This window comes from Oncorhynchus tshawytscha, linkage group LG33 (genome assembly GCF_018296145.1).
Source record: "Oncorhynchus tshawytscha isolate Ot180627B linkage group LG33, Otsh_v2.0, whole genome shotgun sequence".
NCBI classification, from domain to species: Eukaryota; Metazoa; Chordata; class Actinopteri; order Salmoniformes; family Salmonidae; genus Oncorhynchus; species Oncorhynchus tshawytscha.
In genome coordinates, this window is record NC_056461.1 from 36,545,108 (window position 1) to 36,568,720 (window position 23,613).

A 23,613-nucleotide genomic window follows, 5' to 3' on the forward strand; every position below is an offset into this window, starting at 1 on the left:
ACACTCTAACCACTAGGCTACACTGCCGCCCCGGCAAAATTCAGTGCGGCCCTCCGGACCTCGTTAAAGACCAAACGCGTCCTCCAGGGCTAAATGAGTTTGACATAGTTTTCCCCGCAAAATAGTCCGCCTACAAGGAAACTCGACAAATCTCGATGACGTTGAGTGCACGAGGGGATCTGTGCACTGTGTAGTGCCTTCCACAAAAAGTTCTGCTCTACAAAAGGACCCATAAGCGGCAGGGATGGAGACAGAACTAATGGACAAGATGTCTATTACACTCCACATGCAATTCACACGGTCCAAGGCTGCGGCCAGATTAAATGGATTTAAACCTTTGATTGATATGGTGGAGAACAACAGACCATTGTTTAACATGTATACGTCTGTATATAGCCTCGGTATTGTTACTTTTGATGAAATGTTTTACTTTTTACAGTTAAGGGCTTGTAAGTAAGCATTTCATTGTGTTTGGTGCATGTGACAAATCAAATTTGATTTGATTTTGATCTATGACCTCTATTTCTGTGATGTCAGCTATATGGACCAGAATCAGATGTATATCTAGAGAGACTTACAGCTCCCAAACTTCAGAGGGCAGGCATGTGTATCCATGGGGAAATCCTCCAAGTGCATGGGACATTCAGCGTGGATGGTTAGCCTGGTCAGAGAGGGAAAAAAACAACAAGGACATGTCAGTGGACTGGCTGGAATATATAAACTATTCTTAAACCCTCCATGACACCTGTCACATGGTAGCAACACATACTGTATGTTAACACTTTATATGTTGAGACATCCTTTTCATTTGCCAGATCCTGTTCAGTATCTTTCTAAAGGGCAAAGCAGTGGCTCGACACTGGACGCCTACTTCAATAACTTTTACTGCACACCATTCTGCACAATTAGACTTTCATCCTGTCACGTAGAGCTGCAATAGAAACATGAATGACAGGGCCTTAGTCATTTTCCTCTGTATCTGAATACAGTAAGTATACACTACGTCTCCTTACGGCCACCCAAGGTTGTCCTGCCCCTGATGGCAGGGGAATATTGTGGTGCGCAAGAGATACTCTACTGTTCTGAGACTGACCTGACATTTGGGTTTTGTTGAAAAGAGAATGGAGGGGAGGGGAGGGAAGGGGGATGAGGGGCGATGTGAGAGGGGAACAGTCAGCATGTGCAGTCACGTACTGTAGTGCGTCTGGACATCAATGTGTCTGCTGAGGGCTGCGGTGTCTGGGTTGCCAGTGATTTGTCTGTTTTCCCATTAGCGGAGCTCAAAGCTCCAACTCCCTCCATCCACCAGTAGGACCCAGCTAGTCAGCCAGCCAGACTACTCCGCTCTGGAGACCTGTGGAGCAGCCAGACAGACTGCTCTGGAGACCTGTGGAGCAGCCAGACAGACTGCTCTGGAGACCTGTGGAGCAGCCAGACAGACTGCTCTGGAGACCTGTGGAACAGCCAGACAGACTGCTCTGGAGACCTGTGGAGCAGCCAGACAGACTGCTCTGGAACCTGTGGAGCAGCCAGACAGACTGCTCTGGAGACCTGTGGAGCAGCCAGACAGACTGCTCTGAAGACCTGTGGAGCAGCCAGACAGACTGCTCTGGAGACCTGTGGAGCAGCCAGACAGACTGCTCTGGAGACCTCTGGGCCAGCCAGCCAGACTGCTCTGGAGACCTGTGGAGCAGCCAGCCAGACTGCTCTGGAGACCTGTCCATAGTTTATTTGACGGGGGCTTGCTTTAGATGGCAGTGGAAACAGATCTATGGGCCCCATGGAACCTTATCAACACCTACTGGAACCAGGATAAGAAACAGAACATGCTTCTTCCTGAGCAATGACATAGGTATAGGCATTATGTACAGAAAATGTATATGGAATTGAGAGATTCTTCGTTAGTACTGTAATTTGTTTTTGGAATACAATATACAGCAATGCATTCGGGGGAATAGTAACCCTGAGAAAAACACAATTTTTCAGGCTCCAATGCATTCCCCACCATTGTTAATAAAACCCATCGATTTCTATTTTGTGTCCTCTCCCTTTCATTAAAATGCAGCAGGTCAATCATTCAATTAACCCTGTGACCTAATAAACTCCATTCTGGTAAATACTTCCCTACACTTGAGTCTAGTAGAACACTGCTGTGATTTTGAGCAATGTCCCCTGCTCCTGCCATCAAGACGTCATAAAGTCTACACTGCACCACCACTCATAAGTGTTTAATGAGATAAAGCATCTTACCCCCTGGGTAACCTTCAACCATAATGGTTATGATGTTCTTGGCCTTGAAAATGAACTATACTTGGAGGAAGAAGAACACTTTGCTGCTGACAATTAATGGCCTTCCTGTGTGTGCGTGAGTGTATGTGTGCCTGTCGGCCGGGAAGCCACAGCAAAAATGGCCTCATGGGGCCAACCCCTCCTTCTCCCGTTGCCGCCTCCCGAATAACAGCTGCATCGATCACAGTGCCATCGCCAGAGCCTGTAGCACCTTGTCTCTGTCGGAGCTCCAGGGGGCCTTAGAGGGAGGTGTGTGTTCCACTCCACCCACCCCCACCCCCCTTTATTTGAAGTTCTACTCCATACCTCACCAGCTCCTGAAAACTTCTCCCATTACTTCTCAATCTGGCCAGTGGAGAAGATGAGTCTGTGTTGATGGAACTCTATTGCATTACTAGCTAGAGGTCTGTTTGGGTGATTCACAGCTTCTGGAGGACTTTCAGAGTCTGCCTTTCAATCTATCACTTCTGCTCTCTTTGTTGTAATAAGCTTTCAACTTGACATATACACTTCACAGAGAACAAATGGTCACGTCACACGCTGACACTGGACCTTTGTCTGGTGCTGAGACACACACCCAGGGCCGGCTCCAGGCATAAGCGACGAACAGAAAAAAGATACTCAGTTGGGTTTCAACTTACTGTTGGAGTTAGAATAGTAGAATACACAAGAAATTTGGTTGTGCATCAGCAGTTTTTCTCATTTTGTCATTCACTGATAGTCACTCATTTACTCGTGCCAGCTAACAATTTTTAGATTGGTAAGTTTAGTCTTGCCAGTTATCTAAACCTCCAGGGTGCCCCAATTGACTTTGTTAGTCATTATCATTCAGTTATCATTAACATGGCATAAGTCATGGAAAAATGTGTAGAATTGCAGGAAATTAGCTTTAAAACTGAAAGAAAAATTGCCACCTCATAGCAAAATGAGCAGAATTGCAGGAAATTAGCATTAAAACTGCAACAATTTCACTCTGCCATATGTCAAAATTAGTAGAATTGCTGGAAATGTGTTATAAAATTGCAAAATATTCTCTTTGCCTCAAATCTAAATGTGTAGAACTGCAGAAAACTTGCTTTAAAATGGCAAAAATGTCTCTCTGCCCGATGGCAAAATACCATAAGTAGAATTCCATGACATTTGTTATAAAATTGCAGGAAATTGACTTTAAAACAAATGTTTCTATCCACCATCAATTGGGGGGGCCACAACATTTTTTTTGCTTAGGGCCACCAAAAGGCTAGAGCCAGCCACGTATACCCCCTCCTCGGTGTGATGAGTGAAAAATCTACTGTCAGGTCCAGGGCGGATCGTTCATCATCATACTTATCATCATAGCTGGGGACTCTGGATCATGATCAATGAGTCTCCCTCTCCAAGACAGAAATCCCTGGTGAGACCATACGCTACTGTAATGATGACACCGTACCCCACCTACTCCACCTCCTCCGAAGGAAAACACCCCTGGGAGAGGAGGAGGGGGTGGGGGCGTGGTGGTGACAAGAGAGAGATGGACTACAACAGAGCTGTACATTTTATGGAAGGCTAGTGAATGACCCCTGCATCTGCTAAGCAGACATTCAATCAGTCAAATGCAACATAATGGAGAATTTACCTTTCCACAAGGTCAACATAACATTTCATAGATAGGGTTGCAAAGTGAAAGTATATTACTGTAAACCTTCTAATGGGTAGTTATGGGTACTTCAGATTATCACAGGTGTGATAATCAGGATTAAGAGGATTTAAATAAGAGGATTTAAAAATGTGAATAACATCAACAAATTATGACAAAACTGCAAAACATTAATTAACCTAAATATAAACAATCAACTTTGTGAGTACCATTGGTGTTTAATATGAGGATTTCAGCATGTTTCACACACTTGTATTTATTTTACAACTGTATGTCAATATGTCTTTGTTGTAAATGTTTTGGCACCAACTGGTGGCAGTTTCGAAAAAGTCAATAGTTGGAAGAGTTGCAGAGTTAATGGAAAATAATACTATTATTGATTAGATATTTTTTAATTAGGCAATTTTCTATTGAACCATATGGTCTATCCACTAGAAACTCATTGACAATATGGACAGATATTAAAAAATGAATACTATATATGAATTTTAAAAAATTAAGATATTGAAGTATAAGTTATATCCTGTGCCATAGATTAGCTGTTAATTACCAAAATTACTCAATATTCTGGTAACATTTGGTAAATTAGCGGTAGCTTTGCAAACCTTATCACAGATATCCTGCACCCCAGAGTATACATCACAAGAGTGTCCTTTCTGCTTTTGTCTGACTATGCGAGTGGTGAGCTCATAGGTCATAAGATCAGGAAAGCCATTACATTTGTACAGCTCTGCCCTTGGCTTTTAAGCACTAATCAAGGATTACAATATTACTATCCATATAACTATCCAACCAAGGTTTTTCCCACAGTGCTATTCCTTAGGTTCTGATGCCTGGCTCTCACAGTTATAACAACGCACGGCAATTAGCTCGAGAGAAGATCTCCGTAATTACCGTTATCCACAATGACTTGCGGAAATGCTGTGAAACGCACAGTACTACTCTCGCACCACACAATTCATTTACTGCTACATTGGGCTAAATCCTATAGTGGAATATGCATATTGAAATGAGAGGTAGCTGTAAAAATGGTAGTAACTAACTACAGTGGTAATTATGGTGGTAACACACAATCGAGTCTTCTCAGAGTGGTTCTATGCATTGTGTTGATGTATGTCAGGGTCTGGTTGCTTAGAAACCTTGGATAGGGCTGTATGTGTTGTCCACTTGAGCAACATGACTGTCATTTACTATGGGTCTTCATTCAAAACAAAAATGCTCTGCTCTCTGTGCCATGACTTCCCGTCTGTTTTTTATTGACCCTTTATATAATAAGCAGACATGTGCCGAGGAGAAAGAAAGTACAACATTGAATTCAGCATTGGGTTTAGGGCCGTCCAAATAAAAACTGTATTTTCTGTCTGACCTTCGCTCTGTGTTTGCTGCATGTTATTGGATTAGGAGTCTTTGTGCTGGGTAAATACGGGTAGTTTGTTTTCACACAGATTCAGGTTTAATTACTTTCTCGTACTCTAACTGATGTCAAGCATCTCTGGGTCCATAAAACAGATTCTCAGTGGCATTTTCAGTGGTGAAAATAATACTAAACACTGCTGCCATCCTCCTCCTAGGGGTGTTGTCTAATTGGAGCCAAGGGGTCCATTTTAATGATGTTTGTACACTGAAACACTAACTGTTTGTGAACCTGCACAAGGGCACGTTTATTGAGACATGTGACGAGACAATGGCAGCCAAAGAGCCAGCTAGAGCCTGTTAAATAGACAGCAACAGTGACGGGAGACTTTGGCTTGGCTGTCAGGTGCATTACAGATTTGCTGCGTGAATGTGTAACCTTGACACAGATGGAAATAAAGTCAAACTCAGTCAGGGATCTGTCTCTACTCTGTTTCAGCCTGCGTTCTGATTGACACACCTACGGGCGTTTAGCAGGATGTTGGTAGGGGCTCCTGAGACCATGCAGGGAGAGGAGTGCTGGGCATGGAGGAAATGGGATGGGGAGGGTTGGTTCCCACGTCACCACTCATTTGGCCACAGCTGTGACTGACACATATTGTAACGGGGCATTTCACGCCCTGTTAGCTGCTCAGCCACCTCATAATTAGGGTAGTGTGTGTGTGCTCGAGTTCCGCTGATTTTAGAAGAACAAAAGAATAGTTGGAGGAGGTTTACAAGTATAAACTTGGGAGTTTTTTAACTGGGGAGTTACATTATATCCTGTAAGAGGCAGGCGGGATGTTTTCTCTGCTCTTAATGTCATCTTGTTACCTCAGAGGGTGACTTGTGCAAGGAAACGTACCTGCTGAGCCAATGATACTTGTAAAGCTTAGTCTTAATTCCATCCAGACTCTACTCAAATCAAATCAAATTTTATTGGTCACATACACATGGTCTACTGCAGTTCAATCACCAGAATAATGTGACTCTCAAGTCATCTCTGGTTTGAATCTCTTTTTGAAACACTCATTCGGGGAGCCATTTTGGGTGACCTTTCACTCTGGTCTTTTGCTCCTGTTCAGAAGTAGTCTGTTGTGAAGGAAGCTGATGTGAACTCATGTCCTACACCTGCAGTTCACCAGAGCTGACAAAAGTTACAGAATAGACTCATTCATTCAGGGCAACTTATCCCTGCTAGTCATGTCAGCATGAGTATGTTATACCACTGGCCCGAGGAAAATGGTTTCCTCTTTTAGACCACTGGTTGCCTTGTATAACATTTTTAAATGTTCTTCAGTGTACAACATGTGCAAGGACATGAACTGCAATGACATCTCCTGATCATTTAGGTTTCAATGGGTTAATACATTTTATTAACCCATTCCTCCTCTGGTCTCCTGTACAGAGGAGACCAGAGGGCTCCCGAGTGGCACACTGCATCTCAGTGCTAGAGTTGTCACTACAGACCCTGGTTTGATTCCAGGCTGTATCACAACCAGCCGTGATTGGGAGACCCATAGGGCGGCGCACAATTGGCCCAGCGTCGTTGGGGTTTGGTCAGGGTAGGCCGTCATCGTAAATAAGGATTTGTTCTTAAATGACTTGCCTAGTTATTGGAAGTGTTATAAGGAGAGTTCTATTAGCCTGGCAGACTACTATTAAGACTTCAGCCAAAAGGCACTTTAAATGTCTATTAAACACTTGACTCCCCTGGGACAAGAGTACATCCAGATATCCTTACTAGGAGGTCAGCTGACTTAGTGCTATCTGTCACTGTATGATTGTGTTGTCAGTATTTCACAAGGATGCACACCAACCCACACATCACTATCAATGATGATGTTCCAGAGGAGAAAACATGCCACAATTATCAGCAGTGTTTGTACTTCAATTCCAATGTTGTTTGTTTAGCTAGAGGCAATTTTGTTTTCTTATATATTTTTTCTCTCTCATCTCATATGATATACTCATCAGTATAGGAGCAGAAAGTATTGAAGATTTCATTAGTTTAAGCATGAATCCAGGGTCAGACGTAAGTACTACCGTCGTTCCTAATGATGTTGTATAACGGCAACCAGGTTTTATATTCAACATACAGTGGAATGTATTGTTTAAAATACTTACAGTAAATTCCAAAACACATGCAGGGCTATAATGGGAGCTTTTAAAAAAAATCTTTATTTTACTAGGCAAGTCCGTTAAGAACAAATTCTTATTTTTAATGATGGCCTAGGAACAGTAGGTTAACTGCCCTGTTCAGGGGCAGAATGACAGATTTTTACCTTGGGGGTTTGGTCTTGCAAACTTTTGGTTACTAGTCCAACGCTCTAACCACTAGGCTACCTGCCGCCCCAGCTAAGCTGGGAACCAAGCTGGGAGCCATGCTGGGAGCTATGCTGTAGGCCCCATGCTTTAGGCCCCATGCTGTCGGCCCCATGCTATGCTGTAGGCCCCATGCTATGCTGTAGGCCCCATGCTGTAGGACCCATACTATGATGTAGGCCCCATGCTGTAGGCCCCATGCTTTAGGCCCCATGCTGTAGGCCCCATGCTGTAGGCCCCATGCTGTCGGCCCCATGCTGTAGGCCCCATACTGTAGGCCCCATGCTATGCTGTAGGCCCCATGCTATGCTGTAGGCCCCATGCTGTAGGACCCATACTATGCTGTAGGCCCCATGCTCTGCTGTAGGCCTTGGAGGTTTGTTCTTGCAAACTTTTGGTTACTAGTCCAACGCTCTAACCACTAGGCTACCTGCCGCCCCAGCTAAGCTGGGAACCAAGCTGGGAGCCATGCTGGGAGCTATGCTGTAGGCCCCATGCTTTAGGCCCCATGTGGTAGGCCCCATGCTGTCGGCCCCATGCTATGCTGTAGGCCCCATGCTCTGCTGTAGGCCCCATGCTATGCTGTAGGCCCCATGCTGTAGGACCCATACTATGCTGTAGGCCCCATGCTGTAGGCCCCATGCTTTAGGCCCCATGCTGTAGGCCCCATGCTTTAGGCCCCATGCTGTAGGCCCCATGCTGTAGGCCCCATGCTGTCGGCCCCATGCTGTAGACCCCATGCTGTAGGCCTCATGCTGTAGGCCCCATGCTGTAGGCCTCATGCTGTAGGCCCCATGCTGTAGGCCCCATGCTGTAGGCCCCATGCTGTAGGCCCCATTCTATGATTAATCACCACTTTATTCCCTACCTTTGTGAACATGCACATTTCTGTACAGTATTTAAACAACGCTCTGAATCTTTGTACTTTAACTTTTAATGACTCACCCTTACTGAACCCTTCTACGCAGTAGAGATGGAGACAAGGTTTGCAGAAAAAGGGCTGGAGTGATAAAAGGCACCTCAGCCTGTTCCAAATTCGCTCCCCTCACTATAGATCTCAGTGCCTGGCTGCCACTTCATACTGCTGACCCCGGTGAGGTGTCATTTGCAGCTGGCTAAATCAACAGGGACAACTGCAGAGAGTGGAGCTGGCACGCACTGAGAGAGGCAACAAAGAGCACACGCCCTCCAATTCCATCTGGCATTCCAAGGCAGCACTGTAGAGGTAACCTTAAGACCTCCATGTGCAACAATTACTCACAGGCAGACATTAATAGCCATCTCCCTCCGTGTATTACGTCAGCGAGCTAAATGACTAGAAATACATGCCTGCCCTTAACTATCTAACACCTCATCTGCCCCCATGGTTGTTTTAACTCCCCCATCCCATCTCCCCCCACCTCTGCCTGGTCAGTGACTCTCATTCCCCTCACAAGGTGGAGACATCACTATTGGCTCTGTGACAGGGCTTTGCCAATAGGCACCCAAAGAGAGTGCCTGTTATAGTGCTGAACATGCAATTAAATCCTAACCCCTGCCGCCCCCATATCGAGTGCTGGGGCGAGGCCAGGGGAGGGCTGAAGGGCTGTGAAGAGGACAGAGACAGGGACAGCCAGGGACAGGGAGTAAAAGTCATGCTGAATGGGGCTCCACCACGGGGCTAATCCCAGGCTAACAATCTGCTGCGGCTGGCTGCCCGAGATGGATGGGAATGTCACCAGGAGGTCAAGGGAAACTTAAAAGAACCTGGAGAGGGAGGGAGGGGAAAAACTTTTATACCTTGCCAAGTAACATAGAGAAGGGCTGTATGAATCTCATGTAATGTTTCCATTAACGGCTGATAGTGCTCTATAATGTACTGTATAATATCTTCATCATACATTTTTTCCCCCAGTAAAATATTGAGCTACAATTAAAAGCAGAAATAAAATAAAATTGCATTATACTCTCAGAAGATGTTAATGTTTTAAATCTGAATATATTGACCATGGCCATGTAATACTTGAAGGAAAAAATATGACTGAGTGAGTGACTGTACTTTTTCATTTAGAATGAAATCCACTGAACTCAAGCTGCACATGTCTAGAAACTCCTAAGAAAAAGAGCCTAAATGAAGTGTCAGTCCCCCAGAGGGAGCATCCTCCATCCAGTCAACATGGAACAGATGTGTGCGATACCTGGCTGCAGCATGTGCGCTGTAAGTTTGGAGCGCTATTCACAATGCCGCCTGTGTTTCCCATGCTGTCAGCCCAGCCTATCCCCCATAATGGATGGAGCTCCCTCAAGCACATCCATTACATGTGCACATCCGCAGAAACGTGACAACGTCGACAGGCTGCTGCTGCATCGTTAGCGTCTTGTCTATCATTTTTTGTAGGTTTGAACAAACAAAAGAAAGTATGCAAGGTAGTGATAAATGACAAGAATGAACTGACACGTATTTCATCCCTATCAAAACCATCATCATCATTAAAATGGACATTATCCTTGGCAAAAATGACAAGGGCACTGGACTGATGATCTAAATAGATGGATGTACCTTAATTGTAGTTATGCACACAGACATTGCTTCACTACATGATTACAAATTGGAACAAAGATGTGTCTGGGGCAATCAGAGAGGGTGAGGGAGAGATGCAGAGACACAGGGAGTACTGGAGAAAGAAGAGGGTAATGGAGAGATGCAGAATGACAGAGTGCTGGAGGAAGAAGAGGATAATGGAGAGATGCAGAGACACAGAGAGTACTGGAGGAAGAAGAGGATAATGGAGAGATGCAGAGACACAGAGAGTACTGGAGGAAGAAGAGGGTAATGGAGAGATGCAGAGACACAGAGAGTACTGGAGGAAGAAGAGGATAATGGAGAGATGCAGAGACACAGAGAGTACTGGAGGAAGAAGAGGATAATGGAGAGATGCAGAGACACAGAGAGTGCTGGAGGAAGAAGAGGATAATGGAGAGATGCAGACACAGAGAGTACTGGAGGAAGAAGAGGATAATGGAGATATGCAGAGACACAGAGAGTATTGGAGGAAGAAGAGGATAATGGAGAGATGCAGAGACACAGAGAGTACTGGAGGAAGAAGAGGATAATGGAGAGATGCAGAGACACAGAGAGTACTGGAGGAAGAAGAGGATAATGGAGAGATGCAGAGACACAGAGAGTACTGGAGGAAGAAGGGGATCATGGAGAGATGCAGAGACACAGAGTACTGGAGGAAGAAGAGGATAATGGATGAGCGAGAGATGGCCTAAATGGAGACACAGTTTCAACAAAACTGGGGAATGAATGCAGGCTGCTCTCCTCTCCGCTGCTGGATAGTGGGAGGGCCAGAGCTCCCATATTTACTGTCGTTTTACAGAGCAATCTGCAGTGCACCATCCCATCCCCAACAGACAGCATATAGACAGACTGTGTATAAAGGCAGTGCTGACTGCCTCCAGCCAATAACTTTCCTTGTTGAGCAAATCAGGGCTGAATCCGGTCAGTGACGGCCTGGCTGTGTGGCAGAAATGAGGGCTGCAGCCAGCCTCATAATAAGCACTGTGACTTCGGCCGGCCTTTGATTAGACCGCACCACGATGTCCGTTTCACCAAACAAAACCACAGTCCGTGTCTCTCTTGTTCTTCTTGTGTCTTGGAATGTTGACCCCCCCTCCCTCCTCTCTCGGCATAATGCCTGCTTCTGCCTGTAGTGCAGAAATGCATACTGCTGCAGAATCCACCTGTTGAGTTCTAGAAGGAATCCTGTTACTGATTGAATCTGCAACATATTACTGGGACCTTTCCATCTGCTGGGCTCTGGGGCTGTTTGTGACAGGACAATGAATGTGTTTCATGAAATGCTACTATGGAAATACAAAATACTGTACAAGTAGAAACCATAGTAGGATTCAGAAATGTTTGGGACATTCACTACACCGATTACAATATGACAATCTTCAAGCTGTAGTAATATTGGCAACTATTAGCAATGGTTCAACACTGGTTCGACAATGGTTCAACAATGGTTCAACAATGTGTCAACAATGTGTCAACAATGTGTCATATGTGCATCATAAAAAAGTAAAAGGACACCAACATGGCGTTGTGTGTCAAAGTTGGCTGAACTCTCTCTATATATGTCTCTGACCTGACCTATCCTGAGTGCCAGGACTTGGCACAAACAGAAACAGACTGGCACTCAGGCTACGCTTGACCTGCTATACTAGTTTAATGAATGACCAATTACCACACTATGTCATCATGACGGACGATCTGAGAGTATATCAACCAGCCACTCTAAAGGACTGAAGTTTGGCAACGACCCCAGATGGAAAGGAATAACTGTTTACATTACACTATTTCTCATTTCACCAGGGTCTTATGTAAAGAGAGGAAGGCATCGCTTAGTTTCCTGTCATAGCTTAGAGGCTGCCTTTGAGACAGCTGACCTCGCAGCGCTGGGTGCTATGGAAGTGTAATCTATCTTTTGTATCAGTCACATTTACCACAGGCAGTTTGTGCACACAGTACTCTTTAATTCATGAAAACATAATGCACTCTCCATAAAATGCTGTTGGAGACAACTGCAGCCTGTCTTTAAGACACAACTGGTAGAACTGTGAAGGGCAAGGCACTTTGTGAAGAGACAGCGATAAAACAGCAATAAACATCCAGTCCTGGATCTATTATTTAACCCCCCCCCGTCACTCTGCCCTCAAAATGCCACCACCAAACAGCTACAATACACTGCAATAGAGGGACAAAAGGTGACATACAGATGTTAGATCTTAACTTGATCACTCTTTTGTCACTAAGAATTTTCCTGCTGCATCAGTAAATTCAAATGAGCCCCGTGAGTCCCTGAAAAAGACCAGTTCTCGTTCTCTCCATGCAGAGACAGTTGAGTCATTGGGATCAGGGCTTGCTATCAAAATAATTTACTTGCTCGCTCAAACGCAAGGCCTAGGTCCTGTTACTGAAACATTCAAATGTACAAAAATGTATCTGAAAAGAAGCCATGTGGGTTCAATTCCCGCCAATCCCCTTCTGGCACAAAGAAACCATTGACTTGATTTATATAGACATTTCAAATATTGTACCCCCGATCTTGATAAGAAATGACCATGCCAGACACTTTTGGAGAATAGAATAATAACAGCAGGTAACATCAACATTAGTTTCCATTCATACAAAGTGTCGGGTAAATTGCCACAGTAGATTTGCCATGGTAAACAATGAAACACTTTATTTATATTGTACGGAAATGCTTGTCAAATCTATAAATCGCTTTTAGTCTGTTCAAAAACAACCTAAATTGTTCTGATTACCTCACCAACCTAGAGGGCCAACATACTGTATCTTGAAAGACTTTGGTTGCAAGCAGGACCAAGGTAACACCGACATAATCTTTTAGGGAGTGGTAAAGGAGGTGACCAATAATGGTTGCAATTGAGATCAGTGCGCGGGTGAAATTAGCACGTATTGATGGTTTAATCTGGCGATAATCTAGTGCCATCGATTGGTGCAATAACCCCCTTATTATTTGATTATATTCCAATAAATTATGTAGGCTATCCGTTAGCCTATCCATTGTCACATAATGAAAGGTGTGAAAACCCATAATAGTCTACTGTGTTTCCCTGGCTGAGTTGATGAGCTGATTTGGGCCATCAGCTGAGTGACAGATGTAGGCCTACTGTAGAAAAATAAACTTTCCTCCAGGTTGGATGCTCGTCCATGTTGAATAGTTTGGCTATGTATAATTTGTCAATATAGTTCTACTCTTTAGTGTGGATTGAAAGCCTGTATCGTGTGGCTTTAATATTTCATTTGGTAAAACTAATGAAGTCACTCAAACCCGTAAACAAAGAGTTGCAGTGTTTTGGAGTGGGTGGCCAGTAATAAACTGGTCCTGAAAATCTCTAAAACTAAGAGCATTGTATTTGGTACAAATCATTCCCTAAATTCTAGACCTGAGCTGAATCTGGTAAAGAATCGTGTGGCTGTTTGAACAAGTTAAAGAGACACAATTACTTGGTGTTACCTTAGATTGTAAACTGTCATAGTCAAAACATATAGATTCAATGGTTGTAAAGATGGGTAGAGATCTGTCCGTAATAAAGAGATGCTCTGCTTTTTTGACACCACACTCCACAATGCAAGTCCTGCAGACTCTTATTGTATTTTACTTGATATTTGATATTAGATATTTGTCCCGTCAAGTGCTGCATAGAAAGACCTAGTTAAGCTCCAGCTGGCCAAGAACAGAGCCACACATCTTGCTCTTCATTTTAATCAGAGGGTTAAGAGTTGGCTAAGAGTTGAGGAAAGACTGACTGCGTCACTTATTGTTTTATAAGAAATATTCATGTGTTGGAAATTCCAAATACATACAGCACTGACACACACACCTACACCACCAGACGTGCCACCAGGGGTCTTTTCACAGGCCCCAGGTGCAAACATTTTAGCTGTGGTGCGCAGGTGTATATGGTTGAACCATCAGCATACATAGACACACATGCTTTGTTAAATGCCAGTAGCAAGACATTGGTAAAAAAAAAGTTTAAAAAAAAAGAGTAGAGGGCATTGAGAGCTGCCATGCGGTACACCACACTTTACATGTTTGACATTTGAGAAGCTTCCTTTAAAAGAAAACCCTCTCTGAGTTCTATTAGATAGACAGCTCTGAATCCACGATATGGCTGAGGTTGAAAAGCCATAACACATACTTTTTCTCATAACAGGTTATGGCCAATATCAAAGGCTGCTATGAAATCTAACAGTAAAGTTCCCACAATCTTCTTATCAATTTCTTTCAACCAATCCTCCGTCAAATGTGTCAGTGTCATATGTTGAGTGCCCCTCTCTATAAGCATGCTGAAAGACTTGTTTACATGATGCTGTGCGGTTTGTTGCTAACTTTACTTTGCTATCTGCCAACCTTACAGTTTTTACTTTTTAATTACCTATTTATATATAAATTTTTTCCCCTCGCTCAACTTTTTTCATTCAACTTTTTCACCCCGGACGCTTTATCTGGATGTGGTTTGTCAGGACCTCCACCAGCCGAAGCTAAGTAGTAACATTAACATTATGCCTTCTAATTGCAGTCGCTGTACTCATAATATACAGGAGAACGATCGCCTTATGACCAGGATAGCAATTCAGACGCAATCGTTAGGCAAGGGTAATTTAAGTGTAGGAAAGGATGAAATAGCGTCTGTGCCACCAATAAGTACAGATAGTAGTATAAATCCCCTCGCACAGTCCCCGCAGCTGGACAATATTGTCATGGCTTTTGGAAGGGAATGCTGTAGGAATTCTCAACCGGTGTCGCTCATTCACGCGACAGAAACTTTCAACCGGTTCTCCCCATTAAGCAACGGGTCGGAGTCAGAGGCCGAGCCTTCTCTGGTCTCTCCTTCTCCCGTTACTGAGACACCAAAGCCTCCGACCATTAGCTCTGACATATTGAAAACCCTATTCATTGGCTACTCCATTACCCATAATATTAGACTTAAAACGAATCATCCAGCGATCATACACTGTTTACCAGGGGACAGGGCTATCGACGTTAAGGCTAATCTGAAGATGGTGCTGGCTAAGGCTCAAACTGGCGATTGTAGAGAGTATAGGGATAATGTTATCCACGTCAGCACCAACGATGTTAGGATGAAACAGTCAGAGGTCACCAAGCGCAACATAGCTTCAGCGTGTAAATCAGCTAGAAAGATGTGTCGCATTGAGTAATTGTCTCTGGCCCCCTCGCAGTTAGGGGGAGTGATGAGCTCTACAGCAAAGTCTCACAACTCAATCACTGGTTGAAAACTGCTTTCTGCCCTTCCCAAAAGATAGAATTTGGAGATAACTGGCCCTCTTTCTAGGACTCACCCACAAACAGGACCAAGAGGGGTGGAGGGGTGCTCTCATCTTATCTACGAACATAGACAGGGCTCTAACTCCCCTAGCTCCACAATGAGATAGGGTGCAGGCCAGGCAGCAGGCTGTTAGCCAGCCTGCCAGCTCAGTGGAGTCTGCCACTAGCACAGTCAGTGTAGTCAGCTCAGCAATCCCTATTGAGAATGTGCTCGATCTCGGTTGGGCAAAACTAAACATGGCAGTATTCGCCTTAGCAATCTCACTGGAATAAAGACCTCCATTCCTGTCATTATTGAAAGAGATTGTGATATCTCACATCTAAAAATAGGGCTACTTAATGTTAGATCCCTCACTTCCAAGGCAGTTATAGTCAATGAACTAATCACTGATCATAATCTTGATGTGATTGGCCTGACTGAAACATGGCTTAAGCCTGATGAATTTACTGTGTTAAATGAGGCCTCTCCTCCTGGTTACAATAGTGACCATATCACCGCGCATCCCACAAAGGCAGAGGTGTTGCTAACATTTACGATAGCAAACTTAAATTTACAAAAAAAACGACTGCGTTTTCATCTTTTCAGCTTCAAGTCATGAAATCTATGCAGCTTACTCAATCACTTTTTATAGGTACTGTTTACAGGCCTCCTGGGCCATATACAGCGTTTCTTACTGAGTTCCCTGAATTATTAACGGATCTTGTAGTCATGGCAGATAATAATGTAATATTTGGTGACTAATATTCACATGGTAAAGTCCACCGACCCACTCCAAAAGGCTTTTGGAGCCATCATCGACTCAGTAGGTTTCGTCCAACATGTTTCCGGACCTACTCACTGCTAGTCATAGTCACTGCTACAGTCATACTCTGTTGAGGTATCTACAAACAGGAGCGCAATTTGATAACATGCAGGCAGTTTTGTTGAACATTACTCAGAGTAACACGGTTCTACTCAGAATTCTGCAGACCAAAGACAATCAATTAATGAACACAATGACTTAGTTGGATGACAAATCAGCAGAACTCATTGAAGTCGCTGACCAAATGAATGATGAGAGAACTCAGGTGATGAAGATGGAAATCTTGATTTCTAAGCAAGCGGAAGAAATCTCATCACTGAATCTCTCGCTCCGTACTCAAGAACTCTATCTGCAAACCATGACAGATAAGTTTGAGACCTGAAGGAGCAAGTGCGACACTCACATGTACAAAATCAGTACTCTAAGCGCTTAAGTGGACTCTGCATTGCAGCAGAATACCACCCTTAGGTACCATCTGGAGGAAGTCCAGAATGGTCACGCTCTACAGCGTGGCTATCCATCCAAGCAACCGGAGCCCTGCACTCAAACTAGTGAAGACGATAGGTTTCAGACATTGCCTCCATTAAGTGTTCCTCAGTCTTCTCGTCTTGGCCATTCGGCACTGAGTAATACGGCACCTCTTGGCCAACAAAGCCAAAGCTTGGCTTCTCCTCTTGGCCTTTCGGCCTCACTTTCCCCACAGGATGAAGCCAACCCTCTCCGCCCGCTTGATGCGGAATACCTTGACAAACTCGTCAAGAATTTCCCCACCTTTGACCCCGTTCCATGTCAGCCAAACGATACTGAGACGTTCCTAGCTGACATAGAGGACGCGCTGGATGGCTACCCTGACAGGGTGGGTCCCGAAATACAAAGGGGGGAATAGTAGCCCAGACCCATGATGAGCCTTATCGAGGCTGGTGGGGGTCGAGACTACGGACAACACCGTACGAGACCACCAGAGCATAAATCAAATCTAGTTGTAAACTCCCCTTTAAGAACAGTGAGGAGCAGAACAGCAACATAGGAGTCACTCAGAGTGCAACACTGGGAAGGGGAATCTCCATTGCACTTTTCCAATGGTTAACACACATATCACTAATAAATAGAACCCTCCGTTCAGGAGAAAAGTTATTAGAAGTCATGAACCACGATCACACCACGTACGACTGGTCTAAGTACTTCCGTCATGAGGTTAGCTCCTCCGTGGATAACATAGCTATGAAGTATACTTCTTCATACCTACCGCCACTACAATAGTGGAAGACAGTGACTGGTAGTAAAACCACTACAGACTCCCTTGACACCAATTCTGACTGACCTCCAGGCATTGACCTGAAAATGACCTGACTACGTCAGACTCATTCCGAACAAGTTGTAATCTGCCAGGATACTTGGTTTCCTTCCCTTGACATGTGCGCTTGCGTAAGCATAAACACACATGCACAACGGAACATCCAATTAGGATTTATGCTAGGATCACTTAAGGGTCCGAGCAAAATACCAGCCTTAGTAAAGTTGAACATTTATTTTGAGGCCTTTAACTCTACAGCTACAGCACTCACCAGTTTTCTTCCCGGAAGTACATACATCATCCCTGTAGACTGCCCAAAACTAGTGCTTTACAGCTGTAGATTTATCATATAGTTATCAACGTAAGATAGTACCCTAATCAACACCCCGCAAATTAGGAAAGCCCTAGATATGACATTAGACAATGCCATGACAATGCCATGATAGGGCCATTTTGCCAAGACCATGGACATAGATAGAATACAGTCCAATTAGATGATTAAGGTGGCATAACTATATTTAGTTTTGTTTATGCTTTCATTCATTTTGTTTCATTTTCTTCGGCACGTAGAAAGTTATAGAGCCATAAACAACTTCCCCATACAACCAATGTAATGATATATTTCATGAGTGTGTGTGCGTTGTTAACATCCGCCTAAGTTACTGCCCAGATCTTCCAGTCTGGACGACCAGACGACGGGTCCAGAACGGCGATCCCAATCCGGACATCCGCTGCCCAGCCATGGAGCAGACTTCTTCATTTGCAGACACCCTACCCGGGTCGACCACCAGAGGGGGGACTGCAACAGCGACTTCCAACTGGACATCTGCTGTCCAGCCATGGAGCGGACTTCATTCGCAGAATCCCTTCCCGGGTCGACCACTAGATGGGCACCACAACGATGGTCCACAACCAGGACAACCCACGGTCATTTTTATGTTGGTATGCAACATGCAGGTTAATCGCAAGATCGAACCCAACATTGGGGGACTCTCATGACGTTGGCCTACCTCTTCCATCCTTTTTCCTCTCTCTACCCTACTGATGTTACATTTGCAAAACCCTTGGTTAACATAGAGATTCTGGGAACATCAGAAGGTGGGGGGAAATGAACTATATTCTGGTAATCCAACCAATGGAACATATGTCAGTTCGGTTGTCATCTGAGACATTCTCATCAATGATAAGATGACATAAACACTACAGTGGAAAGTCTACACATCAGAGTTATCGGATTCACATGGAATTGTTGTTCAATTTAAATGTTTGAATATGAAATTATTCGTGATGGGATGAAATGTGATTTTAGCTTCAAAAATGTGAGATTTGGGTTTTCATAAGATAGGGCTCTGCTCAATCAGTGGCCTGCCACTGTGAAGGGACATGGGCTATAAAACTTTTCAAACACGCCCTCCTCTCCCTTCCTATATAAGCCCTTGACGACAATATAACCTCCTGTTCCAAGGACGTGAGGACGACGGTCCGATGTCAGAATGGTTCAGATAATAACTACAGAACGAAGCCAACATCAGCGTGAGCTTTGGTTGCGAATGGTATGAACTTTGAACTCTTATTCACTACAGAAGTGATACCTCCTAGCCGTTGAGTTAGCATCAGCCGCTGCAAACGAGGGTGAGGAAGGAACAGACAGAGTATTCTGTCTATCACACAACAACGTTACTACAACGTATCCAATTGACAACCAGAGACATTTTTCAAAGGACTTGGTTGGGCAACACGGCCTTCCATCTACCACCAACCTACTGAAGCGCAGCTCAGAGTAAATATTTATTGCATTTTCCTTTTCCAAATGGAGGGTAATTTAGAATGCATAAGATACTGTATTTACGATAGCGCAGCTTCTTCTCTTTGTTCCTCAGTCTTCCCGCTCTTTCACTCAAACCCAGCCCCTTTTCTTTTGTGTAACAAGCTGTCATATCTGTTCCGCCCGCTAGGGATGTTTTCCTTTATGACGTAATTTGTAATCAAGTAATCATTAATTATGTGTATGTGTAATTCTGTGTGATTAGTTAGGTATTTAGTAAATAAATGATTAAACCCAATTTTGTATTGCTGATTCAACCTATTTGCCAGGGTTTGTGCAGATAATCAAGAATTTACAACTTTCAGATGAGATTGAATTAAGATGACGATTAATATTGACTGCTATTGATGTAAAATATTACTAGGTCTTTAAGAGTTTATTCGGAAGATAACAGCTCTATAAATATTATTTTGTGGTGCCAAACTCTCTAGTTAATTACATTTACATGATTAGCTCAATCAGGTAATATTAATTACGGATAAATTATTTCATAGAATAGCATGTCATATCACTTAATCCGGCATAGCCAAAGACACGACACAGCATATACTATCAAGCATTTCACACATATGATTTAGATACGGACTGTTAGCACTTGGTTTGCCGATAGCAACACCCCAAAAGAACATGTTTTAGATATGCCAGGTGAACCTGCAACCATAAAACTTCAATAAGCCTTGACATAAGATCTTCTCTAAGCATTACAGGGATATGGCTCTGAATAACACCTCCCCGATAAGCATTCCTGCCTCTTCTATGGATTTTATATCCTTGCATTGCTACTGCTGTATCATCAAATTAATTATTTAAGTGAGTCTCAGAAATGGCTAACATATGAATGTTATCTGATGTTAGCAAGTTGCTGATTTCATGAATCTTATTTCTAAGACTACATACACTATATATACAAAAGTATGTGAGCACCATTTCAAATGAGTGGATTCAGCTATTTCAGTCACACCTGTTGCTGACATAGACAAACATTGGCAGTAGAATGGCCTTACTGAAGAGCTCAGTGACTTTCAACGTGGCATCGTCATTGGATGCCACATTACCAACAAGTCAGTTCGTGAAATTTCTGCCCTGCTAGAGCTGCTCTGGTCAACTGTAAGTGCTATCTTTGTGAAGTGGAAACGTCTAGGAGCAACAACTGCTCAGCCGCAAAGTGGTAGGCCACACAAGCTCACAGAACGGGACCGCCGAGTGCTGAAGCGCGCAGCACGTAAAAATAGTCTGTCCTTGGTTGCAAGTTCCAAACTGCCACTGGAAGCAACTTCAGCACAAGAACTGTGCGTCGGGAGCTTTATGAAGTGGGTTTCCATTGCCACACACAAGCCACACACAAGCTTAAGATCACCATGCGCAATGCCAAGCGTCGGCTGGAGTGATGTAAAGCTTGCTGTCATTGGACTCGGGAGCAGTAGAAACTCGTTCTCTGGGGTGATGAATCATGCTTCACCATCTGGCAGTTCGACGGACGAATCTGGGTTTGGCAGATGCCAGGAGAACTCTACCTGCTCGAATGTATAGCCCTGTCAAGTTTGGTGGAGGAGGAATAATGGTCTGGGGCTGTTTTTCACAGTTCAGGCTAGTCCCTTTAGTTACAGTCAAGGGAAATCTTAACTCTACAGCATACAATGACATTCTAGACAATTCTGTGCTTCCAACTTTGTGGCAACAGCTTGTGGAAGGCCCTTTCCTGTTTCAGCATGGCAATGCTCCCGTGCACAAAGCGAGGTCCATACAGAAATGGTTTGTCAAGATTGGTGTGGAAGAACTTGACTGGCCTGCACAGAACCTGACCTCAACTCCATTGAACACCTTTGGGATGAATTGGAACACCGACTGCGAGCCAGACCTAATCGCACAACATCAGTGCCTGACCTCACTAATGCTCTTGTGGCTGAATGGAACCAAGTCCACAGCAATGTTCCAACATCTAGTGGAAACCCTTCCCAGAAAAGTGGAGGCTGTTATAGCAGTAAAGGGGGACCAACTCGATATTAATGCCCATGATTTTGGAATGAGATGTTCGAAATGCAGGTGTCCACATACTTTTGTTCATGTAGTGTATATTAATATGGTCTATTTTTTAGCCCTTTCCTGGGTAGCTTATCAGATAGACATAATATATAAAAGAGCAATAGAAAAAAGCAAGAGAAAAAAATATACATCCAGCAGTCCATTAATCATTTGGTGTGTGCAAGTGTGTGCATGTGCTTGAAGATACAAACCCATAGGCGTGGCTCTCTTATCCCTTCAAGGCTTTTGGGGTAAGCTATGTCCCCATGGCTCTGGCAGCTTTCATGGCTGGGATCAGTTCTTTCCTCTTCTGGCACACAGCTTCAGGATAGTCCTTATTGAGGATGATGTACGTTCCTCTAAAGTTCTTGGCTGTTTCCAGAACAGCTACCTTGTCCTTGAACCTCAGCAACTTGACCACTATTCGCCTGGGCCTGTCACCTGGGCCAGTGGTGGGTTTTCCAGTCCACCTAAATCTACCTGTGGTCCATCTTCAGTTTCTCCGAGATAATTTCCCTCACTTTGTCCTCAGACTCCGTCCAGGTCTCATGTGGAGATTCTGCAATTCCGTCCACAACCACGTTGTTCCGCCTTGATTGTCCATCGAGTCTGATTTCTCTGTCATTGTTATCATGGATTCACATACAGAATGGATGTCCTCTCTCAATGACTTACAGAATGCTGTCATCTTGCCGTTCTCCTGTTTAAACTCATCAAGCTGAGCAGCTCCGCAGACCCGGCCTTGGTCGGCAGGATCACTGGACAGATAGCAACTGATGCCAACCACGTCGTGGGATCCGAACTCAAAAGGTAGCTAGTTAGTAATCAATTGTTTTCAATAGATTTTAAAAACTTTCCAAAACAGCAAACTTTCCAAAACATCCGAGCTCTCCCAACCAAGCTCTCCCAGGTTCCGTGATGCGAGTTCAACAGGAAGTGACGTGATGGTCTTGAAGATGATTATTTGTGTGTAAAAGACACAATGTCCTCACCATGGTCAGAATGGTAAACCTGACCCTGCTCTTATTATTTTAAAATCAAATATTACAGGTGGAAGCGTACCAGGTTATTCACTTAGTCTACTACAGAGATGAGAAGTGTTTTTTCCCTGCTTTTTATGGAAGCCCCTAAAGAGTCATACCTAACCGCCCAAGTGGCTTACCATAGCCCCACTACACACACCATGGCATGCTCTGTCCATTGTGCTGACACAGTGTAGCAAAGATACAGATTGTTTTTGTGCCAATCTGAGACTCAATCATTTTAACATTTTAGCTATTTTTATATAGGGACATAAAACTAAAACTGAGGGGCACTAGTTTGAACTGAGGGGGCTAAACCCCCTTTATCCCCTTCGTGGAGTTGGATACGCCACTTCGCTCAGGCAGATCACAATGCCAAACCATAGCCCTAACCTTAAACTGCTCGGGATTGAATGCCTAAACTGTTATGCACCGACAGAGTCATTGCGCAAAATGGTTTGCAGCATCATTTGGATATGTGTGCAACAAAAGTTCAACATTCACCTTCTGCTACCATTTCTGTCAAGCCGTCTATGCATACAAGTTCATGCATACTTTCAATAAATCCAACATATGCACAACACAGAAAGCACTGCAACTGCCTCTGCAATGCAGTGCTGCGAGGCAAACGCAGCGTTCTATTGGAAATGTATGTACTTCTGGTGCACCAAAATACAATGATGCTGTCGGTGTGATCGAGGCATTAACCTTTGAGTTGTTTCTGTTTTAACCCTGTAACCATGCAGAATTAACCTTGGAACCACGCAGAATTAACCTTGTAACCATGCAGAATTAACCTTGTAACCACGCAGAATTACCCTTGTAACCATGCAGAATTAACCTTGTAACCATGCAGAATTAACCTTGTAACCACGCAGAATTAACCTTGTAACCACGCAGAATTACCCTTGTAACCAGGCAGAATTAACCTTGTAACCATGCAGAATTAACCTTGTAACCACGCAGAATTAACCTTGTAACCACGCAGAATTAACCTTGTAACCATGCAGAATTAACCTTGTAACCACGCAGAATTAACCTTGTAACCATGCAGAATTAATGCGGCAAAAATAGACACTCATCCATGAGCAGTGAGCTGGAATCAAACCCATGACAACTCTGTTAGCATCTGTAACCGCT

General features: G+C 44.0%; 1 protein-coding gene across 1 annotated transcript in view; it reads right to left on the reverse strand.

Moving 5' to 3' along the window:
• Positions 1-23,613, reverse strand: part of LOC112231358 (gamma-aminobutyric acid receptor subunit alpha-3-like) — a 142,017-nt gene that overhangs the window by 24,896 nt on the left and 93,508 nt on the right. The window contains exon 6 of the mRNA XM_042311610.1: positions 579-661. Within this exon, the coding sequence (XP_042167544.1) occupies positions 579-661 (83 nt within the window). The remainder of the gene's footprint in view (positions 1-578; positions 662-23,613) is intronic.